General features: G+C 37.5%; 1 protein-coding gene across 3 annotated transcripts; it reads right to left on the reverse strand.

The window, feature by feature from the left end:
• Positions 1–4,420: 4,420 nt before the first annotated feature.
• Positions 4,421–21,952, reverse strand: ccdc88b (coiled-coil domain containing 88B). 3 transcript variants are annotated; one of them, XM_043257290.1, is made up of 29 exons: positions 21,712–21,952; positions 21,044–21,192; positions 20,799–20,907; positions 19,165–19,234; positions 18,992–19,050; positions 18,782–18,865; positions 18,554–18,694; positions 18,279–18,421; positions 17,554–17,635; positions 17,304–17,462; positions 16,269–16,415; positions 15,885–16,065; positions 14,706–14,821; positions 14,517–14,606; positions 13,787–14,401; positions 13,201–13,380; positions 12,124–12,464; positions 11,192–11,318; positions 10,424–10,822; positions 10,086–10,247; positions 9,538–9,815; positions 8,373–8,516; positions 7,597–7,783; positions 6,795–6,940; positions 6,542–6,655; positions 6,211–6,362; positions 5,349–5,648; positions 5,150–5,212; positions 4,421–4,703 (listed from the first exon to the last, which is right to left on the reverse strand). In XM_043257290.1, the coding sequence occupies exons 1-29, from the start codon at positions 21,769–21,771 to the stop codon at positions 4,651–4,653; spliced, it is 4,851 nt and encodes a 1,616-aa protein (XP_043113225.1). In that variant the 5' UTR covers positions 21,772–21,952; the 3' UTR covers positions 4,421–4,650. The 3 variants fall into 3 exon arrangements, with proteins under 3 accessions (XP_043113225.1, XP_043113223.1, XP_043113226.1); XM_043257288.1 differs by having other exon boundaries at positions 5,150–5,215; XM_043257291.1 differs by having other exon boundaries at positions 5,150–5,215; positions 21,705–21,952.
• Positions 21,953–22,521: the final 569 nt, after the last annotated feature.

The raw sequence follows: 22,521 nt of genomic DNA on the forward strand, positions 1-22,521 counted from the left end.
TATTTACACATTTATGAGTACGTTTCTGGTTTGAAGGACATTGTTCTATCATTTCCCTAACATTGTCCTAATGTTATTTTAACATTATTTTTACATTTAAATAGAGAGATTAAAATAATAAAAAAGTGACTTAAAATATGTTATCGGTACATTCATGTCTTACCACTGAAATGTAGTTTGTTCAGCGGGATTGTATTCTTTTGACCTGTAAACAAAAAAAAAGCTGGCTTTTCTCTATAGTTTTCCCCCCCGAAAGTTACAATTTAATAAATAGACCAATACAATAAATAGATAAACTATAAAATAAAATTTAAAAAAAGGTTTTTTTTTTTTATTTTTAAATTCAACAAGCTCATGTCTTTTCTTTTAAAGACTGGTGAAAGTGCATGCAGATCAGAGGCGTGCAGTAAATAAAAATGAAAAAAACATAAAATTATGATTTCTGTTATCACTTAACCCTGGCTTAATATAATAATTTTGAACATGTTTTGATTACTCTAATTTCTGTATTTTAATAAATGCTGCATTAAACAAATTCGAGATCTGCATAGGTCATTACACGTTTAAAAAAAAAACATCTGCTACGTTTTAATTAGGAAAGATACTTTTAGAGTGTTATAAAAATAACCTAAAAATTGTTGCAGTTTTTTTTTTAAATAACCATCCTGCAACATTCTGGGAACGTAATTTTTGGTTGCTAAAATAACCTAAATAATATTATATATATATATATATATATATATATATATATATATATATATATATATATATATATATATATATAATTTTTTTTTTACAAACACATTCAAATCTTTAAATTAGGACAAAAACTGATGCTAAAGTGTTCTGACCATGCAGCAAAATTTGAAGAGTTGGGACTGTGTTGGTATTAGAGTAGGGCCCACAATTTAAGACAGATTCTTAAACGCCTGTTGCATTTGTTGCCACATAAGTAGTTTAGTGCTGTGTACATCGAAATGTGATTGTGTTACTACATCTCCCACAAGCCTCAGGGCCTCTGTTTAGTCCGTATATACGAAGAGACGAAACTAAAAAGTTGTTTTTAAAGAAAAGTGTCGTTTGCTCTTCGACCGTGTTTATGTGACCTATAGGAAAGCAAAGCGAGTCAGGAGCACTGTGAGAATGGATACCTGATCTCATTGAGAAAGCAGGTGAGCGGGTAAATGAGTGTGAGCGAGAGTGTTGAAAGAGTCGGATGGGGTCAGCAGGGGTTGGTAGCTGATGTTTATGGATGCTGGAGGAGGCGCTGACATGGGGGGCTGCTTGTGAAATGAAAATGGATCTTTAGCAGAACCCAGGACACTCTGCTGCCCCTCAAGATCAATTCACTGATTTACTAGCTGAAAGCCTGTCAGAGCCAGAAACAGTAGAGGATAAACTCAAGTGGGGGTGATGGTGGGTTGAAGGAGGCATCAGGACTTTCGGTAGAGTCGTATGAGGAGAATGGAGCCTGGTTTGAAGTTTTAAATGCACTAGAATTTGCTCGCATCTTCTCAGAGGAGCAGACAGAAGATGGGGTTAGGAGACAGCTCTTTTGTGCATATATGATTCTTTTAATTAAATACGCCGTTTACTTTTGTTCTTCTCCAGTAAACACTGCAACTGAATAACACATTGTGAGAGAATTATTTTTAGTGAAGCGTCAGGGAAGTTAAGCTTTATCTCCTGCAGAGTGCCTACCTACAGTCTGTGTGTGTGTGTGTGTGTGTGTGTGCGCGTCTCTTTTGTTGGTGTCTACTAAAATATTAAAGATGTTTACTGTATTGTAAGAGAGAGGTGATAGCATCTCTTTCTGTCAGACAAATGTGTAGCATATATTTAATTTAATATTCCTAATATAATATTTAACAATTGCAAAAGTCCCAGAGCACACGGAGGCAGTTAAAATAACATTATAGTTTGTTTACCACATTACTCTGCAGCAATATGGTGCTGAGCATTATTATCTCCGTAATATTTACCAAAAGAAATGTTCTTAATAATTGTTTTTCACACAGAACACGTTGTTCTTTAAAAAAAAAAAAAATGTGAGAAGCAGCACAGCTGAATAGAAAAGTAGTAGGCTAGGCTTACCTAGCTTTGTTTTGTTTGTTTAAATGTTGTGAATTTGTACGATATCGTTCCTCTGTGATGTTATCATTGCAACCATGAAGTGGACTTCCCAATTCTCTTGTTTTAAACTCCTTAAAAATGTTATTTTTAAAATTGCATTAGTTCAAGGTGCTGAATTTTGTAGAGTCACTCTTATAAAACTAGTTAACCAAAATTAAGTGAGCATACTGTTTTGATTTACATCAATAAAAAACATTGTGTCACTGGCTGTGTAAAACCATAAATGCAGCATTTGTGATTAAAAACTATTAGCTGGTAGATGGAGGATGAGTGCTCAGTGTATAATGGAACAGTGGGTCATTTGTGGGCATTTCGTTTGTGGGCAATGTATGATTGCCTATTCGCTCCATTATAAAATGATCCATTGTATCCCTATCCTGTTTAGTTCTATTTTTATCATATATCTTGCATTTGTACAAAGCTCTGCCCACACTGAATGCACTACCACCAGTGATAAATCCTTTCATGCATTGGCAATTATTTTGGCTCTCTTGCCTTGTATCTGTGACATTCTTCTTTGGTTTGGAGGCCTAGCTTGTTTTGTGTAATTTAACTAAAATCCCATTTTTCATGATATGCACTTTACATAGCCAACATTGTTAAAGTTTCTGCTAAGAATTTTTTCTAAATTTCTGAAAATGCAAGCATGAAATTTACATACATAAATATATACATATACATATATACACATATATATATATACATATATACACATATACATACATATACATATACATATATATACATATACATATATATATATATATATATATATATATATATATACATATATATATATATATATATATATATATATATATATATATATATATATATATATATATATATATATATATATATATATATATATATATATATATATATATATATATATATATATATATATATATATATATACATATATATATATATATATATATATATATATATATATATATATATATATATATATATATATATATATATATATATATATATAAAAATAAAAAATGTTTTAATAAAATTATATAAAAATATATATATAACCAGTCTGAAAATGGTGGCTGAATTTTAAGTTTAAGTGTTTATCCAAATGTAATTGAAATGGAAAGCGTGTGTGCATGTGTGAGTGGACAGTGCCTGAGTGCTCTCCTCTCACCTACCTCGATTTTATTTTATTTTTATTTTGAATGTTTAATGTATTAAAAGGGCCGGGGTAATGAATTATAATCTTTAATGCAGAGAGCGATCGATACCTCCACAAAATAAATCAGCTTTTTACTGAGAGCGTCAAAGCCTTTAATACACTGGGGAAGAAACAAGTAAGGGAGGGAGAGAGAGAGGAGAGCGAGCGAGGGAGGGGAGCATGACAGGAGCCGTTGATGGAAGGAGAAAGCAGGAACGAATGGGGTTAGATGAGAGTGCTTCGGAAAGATACTATCACCGGTGACCATATTTCAGATGATCCCCACAAAGTCTTAGTATCTTTAACAAACTCCAGGGAGTCAGGAGGTCACATCTCATCTCGCAACAGCTGCATATGTGATCTGTTCAAAATAAAATCGTGGTGGCTTTGTTTTAAGTACTCTGTTGGAGAGGCAATCAGGCCATGAGATCTCATAATAATCATTCTCCTCTTAACTTAATGAAGGCTACCCTCAAGGGGTCCTCTAATTTTAGAAATTCTGACAACTTCACGCTCGCCTTTCTTTGTTCGGCTGAAAAGCACAGCGTTTTTGGCATCTTCGTGACAATAGATTGATTTAAAGTCCTTGGTCTAAACATTTCTGAATTCAGCGTCTTTGAGACATCGCTTAAAATGTGGTCTACCGGATGACAGTCTCTAAACTCTGCGTCGTGGTGCTCAGTATATCATCAATTCATCGACAAAAAGGTCTGCGGACTGACGCATTTTGATTAATGTTGCTATGACAACTGCATAATTCATGAATTGTATTAGCGTTCCATTTGTCGTTTTTGAGTTATGATTCACCCCAGCCAAGGATCGTCAAAAAAAAAAAAAAAAATTCTTTGCCCGCACCCACGTTGCTTTAAGACCCCCATCATCTTCTGCCTCCTTCTTAAATGTCAAAGTCTCCGAAGTGTCAGCTTTTTTCCCCCCAACGAGACGGCATGAATTAATCTGCTCTCATAAATATCTTGTTAGCATCAGTTTGTATAAGACACTCTCATAATTATACCGATACAAAGGCACCAGCACACCAACCAGTGGGCGTTATACTGCCACATAGCGGTAAGGATAGGAACTACATCCTCAACCACAACATATTTTAGTGTAGTAATGATTTATTATAATTATATTTCAGGAAAGTTACATTTTTTATAAAATACGGATTGTATTAATGATGGATGCATCTTGCGTTTTGTAAATTAATTTATTTGTTTTCTCACTATAAATGTACTAGTACATATATGAGTGTATATCATATGCTTTATGGATTGTTCGAAAACCAGGGATAAAAGTAGTTAAATGAACATGAACAGACTGTTATTGCTTCATGCTTGTTTGTTTTCTGTGTCCTGAGACTTGTCAAAACTGGAGTGAAAATCTACAGGAGAAAGACAAAAGATTGTTGTTAATATTTTTTGGGCATTCTCAAAAGAAATCAAGGCATATTCAGTAATTAAAGGGAAATGAACTGGTCAAGCTGATTATTAAGTGGCTGTACCTAATTTAGAGCAAACAGAAAATTAACGAACTGTTATTTATTACCCTCATAACATATTCAAATAATTTATTATGACAGGCTGAATGGAAATGGGCAGGCAGCATGTTTTTATAATGACTTAATATAGTTTTGAAAGACAGGTGGGCCCATATTTTCAGCATTTTATTATTTTCTTTTACTTTTTGAAAGAGCATGTCAGTATTTTGGCATTAACCGAATGTCTCTAGCTTCTACTAGTTAACAGATGTATTGGTGGCGAAGAAAAAAACAACGCGACATCACAAACAAAAAAAATCCAGCAGCTAAAAAGCACTGTATAGACTGACCTTCAGTTCCAGATGATACACGGCTGACATCGGAGTGTGCAGGTGAGATGTTCTCCTCACTATCTACTAAAACACACACACAGATATTATACTCGACGCGAATCAAACACGGTGCATGTTATTTTACAACCTTGTATTTTGTATTAAGCAAATGTATTTTTCTTCTCCCCTATCCGGTATAGGTCTTTACTGTTCTCACCTCTGCCCTCCTCACTGGGGCTGTCCTGGCTGGGTGTAGGGCTGCCGTCATGTTCCCAGAGGGCCTTGGCACCCGTTTGAGAAGAGCGCAGGCGCATGCGAGGTAGCGCGCGCTGGTCTCCTGGGCTGAAGGACTGGGACATTCCTCCTCTGCCCCTGCCGAGAGCCCAGCCGTGCCGGGAGCCCAGCTTGCGCCGACCAGTCTGCAGATTAGCTTTGTGCTGATCGTCTTCAGCCTGAGATGCGATTCTTCTTAGTGAACTCGGGGATACTGGAGCACTGATGGGATCCTGCTCCTGAACTGAAGGGTGAAATTAGGAAGAACATACTTTGAAAAAGACAGCATTTTTATTCTCTTTCTGGTGATGTAAAGGTCTTTATGGACAGATAGGTATATAATCATTAAATCTGTTGATAAATGTATCGAAATGTCAAAACAGAACTTTTTTTTTTCAAAGCAATAACTAAAGCAAGCATATTGGATATATTCTCAACGCGAGTGCCATGTTATATCCGTATACACAGAAAATACAGTACATATAAGTACACTGTTGCTTTTAGTATTTATATTATCATAAATCTCAATGCTGTACACACTCTGAGCAATATTCATTTGATCTGCAAATTCCATTCCATCGCTCCTTCACATAAACACAGAATTACTGTCTCTGGTTGTGATCCAAGGGAATAACATAATGTGGTGGGGTAACGGCATCATTCATTGTTATGAGCTTTTGGGGACCTTTTTTGTGTTTTACAGAGTCCAGGGACCCCTGCAGTCTTAACTTACTGGCACTCTCTTACACTCCGTGGTACAATACGTCTAATGTTATTACACCAGCCATACAGCTCTGCAGTCTCACCAGGAGCTGGAGCTGAAGAGACGGCAGCTCCGTCGATGGTCTCCGCGAGGTTCTCTATGCTTCCAGCTGCAATAAACTGAGCGCGGCCTTCTTTGCTTCCACCTTTAGGCTTTATCAGCTTCTTCATGCGGTCCGCTATCCAGTTTGACTTCCTGAAGCCACGAGAGAGTTTATACGTGATTTGAAAGGCAGCCAGCAAGATTCAGATAAGTCAGAAAAGGTGAAAGAGAAAAACGGCAGGATGTCGAGATGAAAGAGAGCATACAGTGAGTAAAGCGATGAGTCCGCGGTGAAAGGGTCTGCTAGAGACAGATGTTAAAGCCTGACTAACTTTGGTTGTTTGAGTGGAGACATGCCAGGCAGGGCCGGCTCCAAAACACGATACTGATCCATTATCTTCTCCACCAGCTTCTGCTTCTCCCTGCGCAGCTCGTTGAGCTTGTCACTGAGGTGGAGAGAGATGGACAGACGGGAGAGAAAAACATGAGTTATTTACTGATGCAGGTGGTCCTGTGTTGAACGTTGTACATGGTGCATGTGAAAAAAGTGTGTGTGTGTGTGTGTGTGTGTGTGTGTGTTCGTACAGGTACTCTCTCTGCTGGTTGTGGTGCTGGTCTCGGCTCTCCAGGCTGCTCTCCAGTAGGGCCTTGTTTTCTTTGGCCAGGTTCTGGTTCTGCTCCACCAGATGCCGGTTCTCCTCCTCCAAGTTCACCTTCAACTGGGTTAGGAGCTACAGAAAACATATAAATACTAGGGCAATAAATTATACTGTAAATTAAAATAGCTATTAGTTACAAAATCTTTGTAATTACTGTGATTTAATCTCAGACTTTAAATAGAACGAAATGCATTATAAAGACCACAACATTTAAACCTGTAAATAATTCAAAAATGTAAAAAAAGGAAACAAAAGTAATATGGAAAAAATGGTAAACATAAAATTAATAAGAATTCGGTTTTAAGAAAATGTATAAAACAAAGTTTGCAAATAAACTCTTCACACACACACACACACACACACATATATATATATAAATCTAGAGTGAGGGAGAGACTACAATTTAAATCAATTCAATCTAAAAAATAATATATTATAAAATGTAATGCATTTTCAGAAATCATTGTAATATGCATATTTGCATATTTACAGATTTGCATATTATTAAAATATTATTAACAATGCTGAAATATTTGCTCCATTTTTGTGGAAACTCTTTAGCAATGGAGTGTTAAAAATAATAGTATTTATTTGAATTAGTAACTTACAGTGACTTTACTGATACGTTTAATTAAATATAGTTTTTAATTAAAACGGTCCTTGCTGTTTAAAAGTATAAGAAAGAAAGAAAGAAATGATACATATCATAATGTGCAGTGTGCTCAGACCTGGTATTGGCTGCTGAGACGGACGCTGTTGAGATCCAGCTGTTGGTTGTGCTCTTTAAGAGCGTTGAGTTTTCCCTCCTGCCTGGTCCGTTCAAGCTGAGCTGTACTCAACTCTGCACGCAGAACCGAGCTCTGAGCCAGCAGCTCAGACTGCACCTGAACCCACTCCTTCTGCAGGTTCTGATACCTACACATCAAACAGGTGAATCACGCTAAACTACACAGCTCATCAGTCGTATTTTACTCCTGATACAAAAAAAACATTTGTGATTCATATGATCATATTACTTATATACGAGTGTAAAGTACATCTAATTTAGATTTCGTTATTTTTTCAGTTCTGATGTTAAGTCCAGACTTGTTTTCGTGAGCCGGTCTACACAACCATCAGACCATACAGTTAGACAATTGATCAAAGCACCAATCCCAACCTGCACTAACACAGTTATCTACCTACACTGAACTGAATGCACCTAATACAAGAAAACTGCCTCCTGCTGGGTTATGTAAAGATTTTTCTTTTATCTTCCTCACCAAAGCAACCAGCTTTACAAATATTTTCATGAGCTGTCACACCATAGCAACAACTGTTTACACATTTCAACTGGCTCTGAAATGACTCACGTTGTGGGGAGACTTTGGTGGGGCTTACCATCACCACAGTGGGGGCAGTTTGAGGTGGGTGGTATCATCACTTCCGCTCTCATTCCTGTGAATCTGCTCAACTGTAACTTCAACCCAGTGTTGTGGTCACTGCAATTATGACTTTCTCTCACCTTTCATTGTCCATTTTCAGTCTCTCCAGCTCCTTCTCGCTTTGCACCTGTCCTTGTGTCACTTTCTCCATTTTCTGTCTCTCCACACGTATCGATTCCTCTGCTTCCTCCAACTGTGCTTTTTGCTCCAGCATCTCCTTATATCTAGACAAGTACAGTGTAAAACATTTTACAAGATTAAAAATTATAAATCAAGAGAAAATTTTGTTTATTTCAGCTACTGTTAATCCATGTTTCATATGATGGTATAATCATATAGGAAAAACACAAATACAATTATACAATATGAATAAACAAACACAATAATAGTTTATCTATTTTTATATTAACATACTCTTCATGATGACCAAGCTCAAAGTCTTAAGGTAATATGTCTTTGTAGATTCATTACTAAATCATCCAGGTGTTAAATTATGTGGAAAAAAAATTTGTGTAACAAAAAAATCTGTGGATGAGTGTGTCTGGTGTGTTATTTTATTTTACATTTACATTTAGTCATTTAGCAGACGCTTTTATCTAAAGTGACTTACAAATAAGGATAATAGAGGCAATTTAAACTGAACAAAAGAGCAATAAGCTGTAAGTGCTATGACAAGTCTTGGTTAGCCCAATGCAGTACACATAGCAAGGTTACACACACACACACACACACACACACACACACTCACACATATACAGTAGATAGAATAGAAAACGTAGTAGATGGAACAGAAAAAGAATATAGAAAGCTAGACTTTTTTTTTTAAATAATGAATATAGTGCAAGTCACAGAGGGTTAATACTTTTTAAATAGTTTTTTAAAATCCACTTATTTTACTAAATTAAAGTACAAGTAAACAACCTTGTATATTAATTCATATTTAAATTTCTAACATATTTACTTAAAATATATGAAATAACCTAAAGCAAATCATATATTATCTAAAAATGTTGCTATTATTCTTAATTAATTTATTAAATAAATAACCATGTTTTTTTCTGCTTAGACTACTTAAGTTAAAATATTATTATTAAATAATTACAAATTAATTTATTAAATAAATAACATTTCCTCATTGACCTTTTATGTGAATAAGCTAAATCTGTTATTTATTAAGCATGCGGTTATAAATTAATTTTTAGCCTTTTAATAAATAAATGATTCATAACTTTTTTGGCAGTGTACCTGGCCTCGATGTCTTTATATTGAGCTTCTAGACTGCGACTGCTGCTTTTCACTTGACTGTGTTTGACCAACAACTCTTCTAACTCCGCCTCCTGTCTCTGCTGCAGAGCTGTCAGTCTCTCATGATCCCGCCTCGCAGCTTCCAGACGCATCACCGACTCCTCCTTCTCCTTGAGCCACACCCTTGATTCGGCCTCCAGAGCAGCGCAGCGCAGCTCGCTCTCATTGCAACGTGCCAACACCGCCGCGTGTTCGGAGCTCAGAGATGCCTGCTCCACCTAAGCGAGAGGAAAAAGGGTACAATAAAGCAGATGTAATGAGATTGTGGCCATTGGGGTGGAAATAACCTGTTTATGAAAAGCCTGTATAATTTAAAGTGGTGTAGCTTTATGCTCCATCAACGGTATGATTGAAACCTGTTAGTGCCCGCCCACTGTAAAAACTAATATAGATTTAAACAAATGTCAGTTTCTAAAATACCCCTGCCTTTATTTCAGCGTCAAGGGTCCATTTGGAGACCAGCAACCCACACTCAATCAAGCACTCACCTGTAGTTTGGTGTTGAGGGCCTGTAATTTAGCGCAGTTCTCTTGCAGCGAGATGGAGTGGCGCTGCAGGGCATCCAGCTGCTCTCTGAGCTGAGCACAGGCTGACTGAGACTGAGTCAGCTGAGACAGCAACACCTCTCGCTCTCGCTGCAGCACTGCATTCTGGGATAAAACCAGAGGCATGGAGTTCAGCATACAAGTTGATATCCATTCAGTTAGAATGTAATCAGAATCCCTGGATGGCGTTAATGAGGTTTAAATAAAGACATACGTGGAGTGGCCCCGTGGGGCCCCAAACGTAATGACATTTCAGTGTGTGTCTTGCAATTTTATCTCACCTCCCTCTCCGTATTTATCAGTTTTTGACTCAACGCCTCCTGGCTGCCAGTGCCAGTCTCTGCCGTTGTGTCTGGTTGTTTGTTCCCTGTGTTTTCAGAGTCTTCTGCTGCATAGATAGAGTCTGTAGGCCCCAAGCTCTGGTTGTGGTTAGTCTTATCTACAACACTGACAGTGGCCTCCTGGGGTCTTCTTGACAGCGGTGGAGACTGTCTGCTTGATTCACAACCCTCGATTCTCTGTGTGTGCGAGTCAGGAGGTGAAAAAGCAACCTCCGGAGATGATGGTTGCTGTTGTGTAGCTGTAATTTCAAGCTTGGTCTGCAGCTCTTCAAGCGTTCTGTTCAGCTGCGCGATTTGATTGGATAACTCTTGGGAACGGGCACTCTCGTTAGCCAGATCCTGGATGCGAGGGGGATATAAAAGTTAAGACAATTGCTGCACCTTACCAGCTTTATCCAGAACCAACCACGTGCCTCTTTAAGAAAACCTGAGCAATAACAGCTTTCATTAATCTCACAAAGATGCATTTTCAGCACAGTTGTCCAAGGAAGGGAAATCTAATTGCGCTGAGGATTTTCAGATAAAAAAGCAGCTAGAAAACAATTATCTAGTTGAAAGGAAATATTCTAAGGAGCCCATTTTGCACGATCTCAGCTCAGTGGGACCTCCGGGCGAACATAATTGCAGAAATATGGTGTACTGAAGCACTACAGTAATTGCTTTTATCATTCCGATTGTGCATACAAACACTTTGAATACTGCACAGACCTTTGTTAGGGAGTCAATCTGGACATTGCTCTCAGCGCTGAGTGTACAGAGCTGCAGATTTTCCTTCTGCAGCTCCTCGAACTGGGCACATGTCTCTTTGAGCTGAGAAATCTCCTGACACATGCGTCTGTGGGCAGATGACAGATGTACTGAGTGATATACAGAATATTCTCATGCCATGTTATTTCATAAGATAGGAAATAAGGACTGTGACAAAGGGATGAGTGTGAAATAAATGAAACAGTTCACAAGTAAAAGTTTGAAAATGAAAATATATTTACTTGTTCCATTTTTGTGAAAAAAAAAAAAATAAATAAAATCCATCATAAAAGTATTAAAAAGGTGGCCTAGACAACTTGCGCGCTATAGATTCCAAGTTTTGTGAGCAACAGACAGATAAGTACCAATGCTTTTAGAGATATGAAAGCTGTGGTGAAAGATTATCAATAGTAAAAAAAACTACTTGAACTTGGGTCAAAAGAAATATAAAGCACATTCAAGGTCTTTGGTGATTTTCAGAGCATGTTAGAAGAACAAGAAATGACATTCATCGAAAGAAGTTACATTGGTAAGATGTTTCAATTTAATATCTAATGCTAACCATTGCTGCATTGATTTATTTAAAAATACAGTAAAAATGGTAATATTGTGAATCATAATTTGTTCTTGTGATGGCAAAGCTACAATCTGCTATTTTCAGCAGCAGTGATTTATTTTTTTTTATATATTTGGAGCATAGAAAGTTTCAAAGAACAGCACGGATGATCAAATTTTTAAATTTTCTTCTAAAATTGTAAACTTTGGAGCAGTAGAGCATCTATCTATAAAGATTCATTTTGAACAACTTGAAAGTAAATAATGAAACTATTGTTTTTTTTGGTGGCATATTTCAATAAGTGCGAGGGTTCCTTTATATGTGCTTATGTCTGTACCTGTTTTGTGCCTCTAGGCTGCAGGCCCGTTGGTTGCCATGCTCTAGGGCGGATGTTGTGCTTTCCAGTTGCTGTCTAAGTCTGGCCATTTCTCGTTCTCGTTGTCGTAGCTCACGCCGTTGACTGTCCAGCTCTGCCTGACACGCCTCCTTCTCCTGTTCCAGTCGCATGACTTCGAGCTGCGCTTCGTCCCGCCCTCGAGTCAGAGACTCCACCTCCAGACCAGATTCGTGGAGTTCAGCTTGCAGGTCTTCTTCATGCCGCCTGGCAGACTCTAAGGTCCGTCCCAATCTTTCAAGGTCTGCCTTAAGGTTTTGGTTGGTCAGCTCTAACTGATCTCCCTATGAAAAAAAAACAAAACACTCACTTTTCTTCTGCTTTGAAGGAACAGTAGGCCTAAAATGAAAATTCGGTTATAATTAACTTATGGTGTTAATACCCCTTGTAATACAATATGATTTTTACATTCATCTTTACTTTAAAAGAAGTAAATGCAAAATGGAGTGTCAAAAGTCACTACAGAAAACAATTTGGATTAATTTAATACCTCCTTGATGAAAAAAAAAATTAATTTCTGTCAAAGCAAAAATCTTACTTACCAAAAATGTCTATATGAATGGTATGCATAATTGCAAGGCTTTTGAAGCTGTATTATAGCTTTGTATATGAATTTAATTTGAACATAAATTTAATTTATATTCAGTCATGAGACATTCAAGAACCGATTACTATCACTGAACATGGCATGAGGCATCCTGACTCTCCAGGTCTGACTATGCAAATGAGAATATGCAAATAAACATTTTGATCTGCTACTCACACAGTTGCATGGAATGCAACATATATGGACTAATATATTCATAGCAACTACTTTTATGGTGTGGAGACTTGACAACCTTATTTCTCTACCACTTTAAAGACCAATTATCATCTATCACTGCTGATTCTTCTTTTTTTGATATCCACTCATTGCTATAGCATAATTTTAGTGTAGGCACCATTAATCTCAATGTTTCCCCAGTCATGTAATCCATATCTTGTAGTACAGCAAAAGGCCAAACAAATAACCCGCCTCACCTTGCGCACCGCAGCCCTGAGTGAGTCCACGGTGCCCCTGAGGGTCTCTCTCTCCCTCTCCAAGGCCACCCTCTCTCCCTCTAATTGAGCAATCACTGCAGCCTGCATCTTCTGAAACTCCACCTGACTGCGCAGATGCATCAGCTCCTCCTCCTGCTGCATAGACTCACCCTGCAGCACCTGACAGATAAACATATAAAGTGGTTATTAGCAGACGCTTTTATCCAAAGCAAATCAAAGTGGAGTGCCGTGCTTAAGGGCACAATAGTGATGATTCATGGATGGTTCTTTAAGGAAATCAAGGCTGGAATCTCTTCAGTTGCAATCTCAGATCATTGTGCTGTATGATACAATGAGTAAAAGTGGAAAAATTAATCATAGTGCGAAATAGTGCTTGTTTTACACGGGTCTAGTAACCACATTGAATGCCTTTCTTAATTGCTAGTGGCAGGGAGTTGCAATTTTACTTGGTGAGTCATTGCCGTTATCGACTGGGCCGATATCTGGCTTTGAGTGGATGTTGAAGGAGTTTGTGCAATGATGTAGTAATTAGGTTTTTCCGTGTCATAACTTGATGGTTCATTACCTCTATCTGCTTCCTAGCCTCCATGAGGTTCTCCGCTGCCTTCTTCAGTCGCTGGTTCTCAGCCTCCAGGAAAACCAGCTTGTGTTCGGCCTCCAAGACCTTCTTGCTCTGTTCTGCCAGTTTGGAGCGCAAATCCTGGGCTAAAGTAGTCTGTCTGTCAGCCTCTTCCAGGGCCTGCTGAAGCTGGTTATGCAGGGCGAAGCTGTCCTGGGAGAATTTATCATCTTCTGTCTTCTGGGCTTCTGTGCTGTACGTCTGAGATGTCTCTTCTGTGATGTCTTTCTTCCTTTCAATTTCTTTCTCACCCTCGGCCTCTCCTCTCTCTTTGGTGTTCATTTCATCTATAACCTTCTTTTTTCTCTCGCTGAGGATTACGTCGCCCCCCTCTCCCCCCTCTCCATCTTCTCTCTGGGCTTTTATTACGCCTTCTTTTCCATCGTGTTTCTCTCTTCTCGTGTCATTTCCCTCGCATTCCCCTCTTGGGATTATTGGCTTTTTCCCTTCTTTTCCCTCCGAGGCTGCTCTATCTTCCGCTAGGTCTTTCCGTTTCTGTTTTGTCCTCAGCTCTTCGAGATTTATCTTCAAGCCTCTATTTTCATTCTTCAGACACTCCATCTAACAGTTGAAAGAGAAATGACAGGGCCGGATTCAAAGAGTTGAGACGAGGACAAAATGACAGTAGACAAAACGCTTAGAATAACTGTCTTTAAATCCATCTAAAGTGCCTCACCTCCTTGAGGGCGCTTTGAAGCTTTTGCGAGAGTTGGTCCGTGTGTTTCTGGAGCTCTTCGGTCATCTCAGGGGGGCTGGCCTGCTGAGCCTAAAAGAGAGAAAGAAAAATGTGAAACCTGAGAATTTACATGAATCAGTCTGAATCAATTTGTAGCTTGAGGATAAAAATGTTGAAACATCCACTGACCTCTCGTTCAGCCTGCAGGAGCTCTAGCCGTCTCCTCAGTTCAGCGTTCTCGTTTTCAGCTCCCAGAAGCCTCAGCGAGGAAGCTTCGTTTACTTCCTCACTAAGAGGCTTCAGATCTGAACAACAGAAAGTGAGACACATGTGCATTTTAACTCTATTTTACTCCTTGTTGTTCTTTTACAATGAGGCAAAAAGTCAATCTTCAAAGCCTTCACCCTCCCAATTCCTTTTATTTATATATTTATTAATTTAGAATGAGCTGCCAACCTCCACCTGAACTGCCGAGACCACTGCAACTTTCAAGAAGCGTCCTCAAGCATTTAACCGCCCCGTCCTCTTAAACCTATGCCCTTACCCACTCGCATTCATATTAAAAAAATTATATATTTATCTTCTTCTCTCGCTTGCTAAGGTTAAAAGCATCGGATAAATGCGTGAATGCAAATGTCATTAAATGGATAGGTAACCCAAAAATAAAAATTCTGTCATAATTTACCCTCACGTCGTTACAAACCAATAAGACTTGTATGTAAAATTAATTGAGGGACAAAACCATTTTGGTTTCATTACATATAACTTTAACCAAAGGTTTTATGGGTTTGGAATGACATGAGTAAATGGACGCAGAGTTTTTGTTTTTGGCTGAATTATCCCTTTAAGTATTAGTTTGCTCAAAAATTCAATTCCTGTTGTCAACTCGTGAGAAGCCAGGCAGGATGTTTCTGCTTCCCTTTTTGCTCACGATGAAAGTATGGATGAACATTGTCAAGCTATAAAAAAAGATTTAAAAGAAAAAGCTGCATGAAAGTGTTATTTGCAAAAGCTCTGCGCTGCCTATTCCCCTCTGTTTTCACTGTATGGGAAAGAGCATCCAGAACAATGCTAATCTTTTCATTTTGTGCTTTGCAGAAGAAAGAACAACATGCAGGTTTGGAAACACGAGGGTTAGTGAACATTAGCAGAATTTTAATTTCTGGGAAATTATCCCTTGACTGAGTGTCAGTGATAGGGTGAAAATGTAAATGTATGCATAAATGTCTATTCCCCAACACACGACAGCTTTATTTCCATATACATGATTGATATACATATACATGAAGTCAAGAAATCAATCGTCTACCGATGGCAGTTGAGTCATAATATCAAATATTATAATATCAAATCATGCATAAAACCTACCAATCTCAGGCATGTTTATTTCCTGAACGTCCTCGTCTGACTCTAGCTCTGATTGGAGGAAATGCTGATGAGTCACATCCTGACTGACACCCACAGAATGAACCTGACGCTTGAGATCCACCTGCAGACTCATATTCATCTCCAACAGCTCGTCTACCCTCTGTCTCTCAACATCTCGCTCCTACACAAATGCAATTAGATACCCATAAAGGATTATGAATATACATCACACATCTTTGAAGAACGCAATACTTTCATATAACTTTCATACATTTTAAAGTAGACGTTTTCTTCCAACCTAACATAATTAATCAAAATTGAGCTACACAGTCACACATGGCAGCTAAAAAATAAAACACTGTAAGTTCATAAACTCATTCATACACTCTCCATATCCACAAGCTTCTGCCTGAGAAGAAGATTTTCCTTCTCCAGTTCCCGCAGAGCGGTGCACCGTGTACGAGCGTCAGCCAGCTGCTCATCCAGAAGTGCCTTGTTCTCTTGCAGCGAGGCACAGTACTGTTGCTGCTCCTGTAGGGCCAGAGAAAATGAGTGTTACAGAAATCATTCACTCACTTTCATGTTGCTCCAAACCCAAACCTGACTTACTTTCGTCTGTGATATTTTTGCAGAATGTTCATGCTGCTAACCAGGGACTGTGCATCATGTTTTATTATTGATCGCAAGCTTTTATTTTACAAAGTTGATAGTGTCATTACTATCCCATAATTAACTTAAATTAAATGTAATATTAATTAATAAAATGTAATATTATTTCCAAATGAAAGCACTCTATTTTGTTAATCCAAATGCAAAAGATACACTACAATTAAATACATTTTATTTCTCTAGTTTTTTGTGTATATCAAAGATTCTTGAAAAAGTGTAGCAGTTTCCAAAAAATTAAGTAGCACAATCATTGATAATAATAAGAATATTAGAATGATTTCTGAAATATCCTGTGAGTAAGGACTGGAATAATGGCTGATGATAATTTAGCTTTGCAATGAAATACATATTACAATACATATTATTTTAATTCACAATGTTACTGTATAAATAATACTATATAAATAAAAGCATTCTAAAAGTTGCTCCGTTTAATGTATTTTTTATGTATATATAAATAACATCAAATTTACATGATGCAGCTTTATGCAGGGTTCCTTTTGCGTTCAACTGAAGAATGTAGCTAAAACTTGTTAGTTTGAAATGATTTTTTTTTTTTTATTCAGTGACCCATTCCTTTAAAAGTAACCCTATGATTTAATTTGGTTTACGTTTTCTTTTTTGCAATTTGCCGATCATTTGCCAGAATAAAAGCTGCACAAAATATCACTCCATTTCCAAATTATAGCACTCCACTTTGTCATTCCACATTGCATGATGATTCAGCCTGATGCATATCTCCTCCTCTACCTTCAGCTGCGTGCGGTACAGCTCCATGCTGCGGAGCCGATGTGTGCAGTTTTTCAGCTCCACCTGCAGTTGCTCTGCTCTGGCTGCACGCTCGCGCAGACAATCCAGCTCATCCTTCAGACCCCGGCTCACACGCGCTTCCACCTGCAATGCTCGGTTCTGAGCCAACCAAACATAAGCCGGTATGTCAGTGTCCATGCACATTTATTAATGATTATACAGTGAGCTTTAATCACTATAGTGTGCTCACTTCCTTTTGTAGTTTCTTTATTTCTTCCTCCATAGTTTGCATTTCTTGTTTGTAATCCAGTAGTTGATCGCCTTTATCCTCCCTTTGAAACATTTGAAAACATTATAAAATATATATATTATACTTATTAGAATGTAATGTTTTCCTGTGATGGCAAAGCTGAATTTTTAGCAGTCTTTAGATGATCCTTCAGAAATCATTCTGATGTGCTGACTTGACACTCAAAACAGTTGTTCTGCATATTTTTTTTTCTTGAAACAGATACTTTGATGAATAGAAAAGTCAAACGAACAGCATTTAAATGAAAAACAACTCTTTTGAAACATTATAAAAGTCTTTACAGTTTTCTGCATCTTCGCAAACACTGAACGATAGTGTGCGCTGTCCTTAACCCATTTAATCCCACCGGTTACAATAGTGACCATAAAAAAGTTTTTCATTTATAAAGCTCTAGAAACCTTACTGTTTTGCATTTCCAGCAAATACGGAAAACATAAAGGGTCTCAATTAAATATGTGAAGTTACACATGATTAGTGCAAATTGTCACATGACCAGAGCTTTTTATTTCCTGTTACAATTGTATAAAACACAATTTTTCATACACTTTCTTTTTTTATTTAATCATTATTTCAAAGGGATACTAATGGCACATCATTTGGATATTTTCATGCCTGGGAAAGATTTGGGATTAAATGGGTTAAAAACGCTTTGCAATGAAACTCACAGCTCCTGTTTGAGTCGGCGCAGTTTAGCTTTGCTGTCTGCCAGCTGCACAGCCAGTCCTTCAGGAGGTCCATCTCCAAACCCACTTGATGTGGTTATATGGGTTGTAGATGACTCCCGTTCCTGACAAAGCTCTGCTATCCTCTGAAGATCAAACAAAGACATCCAAAGCTGAAGAGCCCCCTTTCTGAACACAACTGTGAATAAATCACATCTAGCCTCACCTACTTGCAGTCTGAAAATGTCAGACTGCCGAAAAACAAATTCTTCTCTCACCTCCAAGTGCGTGTCTCGTTGACCGAGCAGGCTCTGGATCTGTTTGGCCATGGAGCAGAAGAGAGTCTGCAACTCGGCTCCATTCAGTCCGTACATGTCTCCAAACTCCAAAGGAAGCACTGCGTTCGGGTCCTGGGTTACCTGGGTTATCGCAGGGTTATTTGCACACTACATAAATGTGTTTTATAGTTCGACATTATGCTTGTGATATGTTGAAAATGCGCCGACCTCCTGTATGCAAAGCGCGAGCTCAGTTTGTGTATCAATGTCCAAGCACTGAATCTGCTGAATGAACGTTTCTTTCCTTTCACACTGGTGACAATGAGTCATAGGAACAGAGATAAATGAATCACACACTGTAAGCATTAATAACGTTACACTCTAATCAATGTACAGTACTGAAACTGTCCGTTAAACATATTAAAAGTGTTTAGTTACCTGCACTGCACAGCCTAGCAATAACAGTAGCAGTCGTCTGAGCTCTTCAACAGCGCCCTCTATTGACAGGGAAACCAACATAACACCAACGTACATGAAAAATCATCACGATCATTTCTGTTTATTTAATAATAATTGGGAGAGCATATTTTTTTTAAATGACAGGACCGCACCTGTCAAGGGATCTCGACCTAAAACTGCAACATTTGGTAGCGGCATCAGCACCAGCTGCTGTAGATTCTCCTGAAAGAGCAACACACGTGCAAGAAATGACAAGCATTAAAACTGTCACTGGCACTCTGCTGTCATCCCAGACAATGCGCAAGTAAGAGGTTTAAGTATGACACGCATTAGAGCAGGAAGAAAGTTATTCATATGCAGTCATGGCCAACAGAAAACAAGCTTGATTGTGGAAAACAGGCTTATTAATCTGCAGCAGCTGACATCTCGTTCGGCGTGACTAATGATCTTGTTATTACACTGCTAATTTTCTAATGCTTTTAAAAAATGAATGACTTTTAGAAGTACTATAACAATACCATTGTACAGTGATATAAAATGTGGTATGGGATTATTACCAAATTCATATACAGTGGTATGCACTATTCCAAAAATAGCAAGAATTTACATAAATCCAAAAAGAACTAACTGTGATACTTTGTGTAAGTGTAGTGAAAAGTTTGATAATTCTGTAAAGTGTTACATTATTTTATAAATAAAAACAACTAAATAATAATAATAACTAAGTTAATTAATGCAAATACATATGGGAATTTATGATTTGCCCTGTGGTTATTTTTGTTTTTTAACAATTCTATAAATAGTTTTTACAAATTTTATTAAAAAAAATTGTAATAAGCGAATGCATGGTAAAATTAAGTTTTATTTTAATTTAAATAGTAAAAAATATTACTTCTAATATTTCATAATGTTTTGAATTAGCTTTTATATAGATTTTTTTATTTTAATTATAGTTTTTGTTTTTTTCTGTTTCTATTTTCTTTTCTTTCTTCAGTTTTAGAAATTTTAGGTACAAATATGCAGTGTTTAGCTACTAATTGAACTACTTGGATTGGACTAAATGGATGTACCTTTTGAAAGGGTACTGCCCAAGTGATATATAATATTTACAATTATTCAGGAATATTTATTACATTTCATTCAGGTTTAATTTCATGAAAGTTATTTGTAATCGTTTTATTTAATACTGGCTGTTTACTAAACAACACTGGTTATTTCACGTAAGATTTCTCTGTATGTATGGATCACTTGCTTAAATTTTGTTTAATGATTAATCAAATAGGTTTCCTCAAAGATAAACCAAGTACACTTTTTATTCTAATAGAATTAATGTAAAAATTCCATTAAAGTAGAAAAAGAGCAAAGTAAAGCAAAACCGCCATTTACATTTTTTTCTACAGTTTTCTAATGACTATAAATAAGCTTTTTGTTCTCATTTTATTTTTAAAATGACAAGAACATAAATTCTTTGTCATTTCCACATGCTTTGTGTGAAAATAACAGTGTAAAAACATGCCCACAACTAGGACATTTGAAACAAGAAGTGAAACCACAGAAAACTAAAAAAAAGCAAGCATGGCTAGCTTGTTTCACAGCTACAGGGGCAGTGCAGACTGTTCAGTTACTGAATTGTCCATTCATACGACATTTACCTGATGCTATTTACCGTCAGGTCACGGCAGGCTTGTTTATTTTAATCAAGGAATCTAGCGATTTTATGCATGTGTAGAATATGATTGCAAAGATGTTTTCACATAGTAGTTTGATTGAGGCTTTCAGTCAGTACCTGATAGTATGATCTTAAGTGTCGGTTGAGTATGGAAAAGTTCTGCACCCTGAGAATCTTGTCGTCACCCACACTGCGGTAGATTTGTTCTACCTTTGGATTGGGATCACTGATTAAAGAAACCAAACAAACAACAAAAACCTTGCTGTTAGTTGGGTCACTACTGAGCTATCGTCAATGAATGTGAAGCTACATTATACAAAACAAAATCATTTTTAGGCTTTCACTTTGTAAGTGTGTCTTACATGATCCTCATGACCTCATTGAGGTAGACTCCATTGGTAAGCTTCAGGTACTGCCTCACGGCATTCTGGGAATTGAAGTTTACCTCCATGTATTCCTGAGAGAGCGATCCACTGTCCTCCTCATCGACAATACCCTCAAACAGATGAACCTGACAGACAATAAAAAACAATGCCCTGCTCACATCAAGGTTGTCTACGAAGAAAAACTGTGATCTGAATCATAGTTTATTTTTTTCTTGTGAATGCTTTATCGCTCCTGTGTCCTGTTTACATAAAGTTAGCAAAAGTTATTTTGCGGTTGTCCAGATTAAATGGTAAGTTTCATTTTGACTCTATATGCTACATAAATAACTGAGATATTTTAAGATATCCTTTGATAACTCTGTTTTAAAGTATGATGGCTGTTTGACCAGCTGCTAGTTAGTAGCTGGTTCAGGATGGTCTGTCAAACGGGACCAAAGCGGCTAACATGTTCCGAAAAACACCATAAACTATTTTTGTAATATTTTTTTATTTGTTAATGTTCAGATCTAACTGCAAGTGAGATGAATTGATTAAGAAAAATCATCTCTGAGCATCATTTATAGTTGCCGGATACTTCTGAACAAACTTTTATCGAACAAAATGAAGATGTAAATGAGCTTTAATTGTTTTTGCTTACCACCTACCCATGTAACAAGTGCACTTCCCATAAATTCTTCTAACATTTCCGTAACGTCCGCGTCCATCTTCGTGTACTGTACCTGGTCTGCTTTATTCCTCAAAATACAACGGATTACTTAAATAATGTGCTCTGAAAAGTACACTCATGGCTACCGTAATTCCCTTGACGGTAAAGTGTCAAGATAAAACTGTTTAACTGTTAACATGTTTGCTTTCTGTGCCTTTCCCTTCCTTCATTAGTCACACTTCGAAACCACACCGGAATCTAGAGTTGCATTGCATTAGTTTTGTTCCCCTCTGCGCGTCCTCATCATGTCAGCGTGACGCCCGTGACGCCCGCGAGACCGCGACAGACAGGCTGCGTCTCAAACCTCACAGCCTGCCTGCCTCGACGGAGTTTTGAGCCTCCGCAAACGCGTCTCTTACGTCCAAAAATGCATTATGCGCCTTATTAAACTGCTTTCTTGGTAGGCAGATCAATAGGATTTGAGACACAGCCCAAGTGTGTGGGCAGCACGGGAAAACAAAATCTATTCGCGTCAATGAAAGTCATCCGCAGTGCCCCTAAAAGAAGTAGGTTACATGCAAATGCATCTAAGCTTGATTTGCAAGGTGACTTGGGTGCAATATTTCTCGAACTTGTGAGTGACAGAAGAGGAAAAATGAGTTTTTGCCGCTCTCTAATGGTGAAACGGTTTAGTGCACTGCCAAGTGAAATAGTGAAATAAATAAATCACACACAGTGAGTTTTTTTTTCTCTCTTTTTTTTGTGAAAATGGTTGTAGTGTCTTGTAAGGGGTAGGTTTAGGTGTAGG

This window comes from Puntigrus tetrazona, chromosome 14 (genome assembly GCF_018831695.1).
Source record: "Puntigrus tetrazona isolate hp1 chromosome 14, ASM1883169v1, whole genome shotgun sequence".
In the NCBI taxonomy this organism is placed as follows: Eukaryota; Metazoa; Chordata; class Actinopteri; order Cypriniformes; family Cyprinidae; genus Puntigrus; species Puntigrus tetrazona.

What these genes read in the sequence shown, in the direction of transcription:
- ccdc88b (XM_043257288.1), bottom strand. Translation starts at nt 21,771, where the DNA reads ATGGACGCGGACGTTACGGAAATGTTAGAAGAATTTATGGGAAGTGCA. An exon ending in AATAAACATGCCTGAGATTG is followed by an intron (nt 14,822 to 15,884) that starts GTAGGTTTTATG and finishes TCTGTTGTTCAG; the next exon opens with ATCTGAAGCCTCTTAGTGAG. An exon ending in TGATAAATACGGAGAGGGAG is followed by an intron (nt 10,248 to 10,423) that starts GTGAGATAAAAT and finishes GTTTTATCCCAG; the next exon opens with AATGCAGTGCTGCAGCGAGA.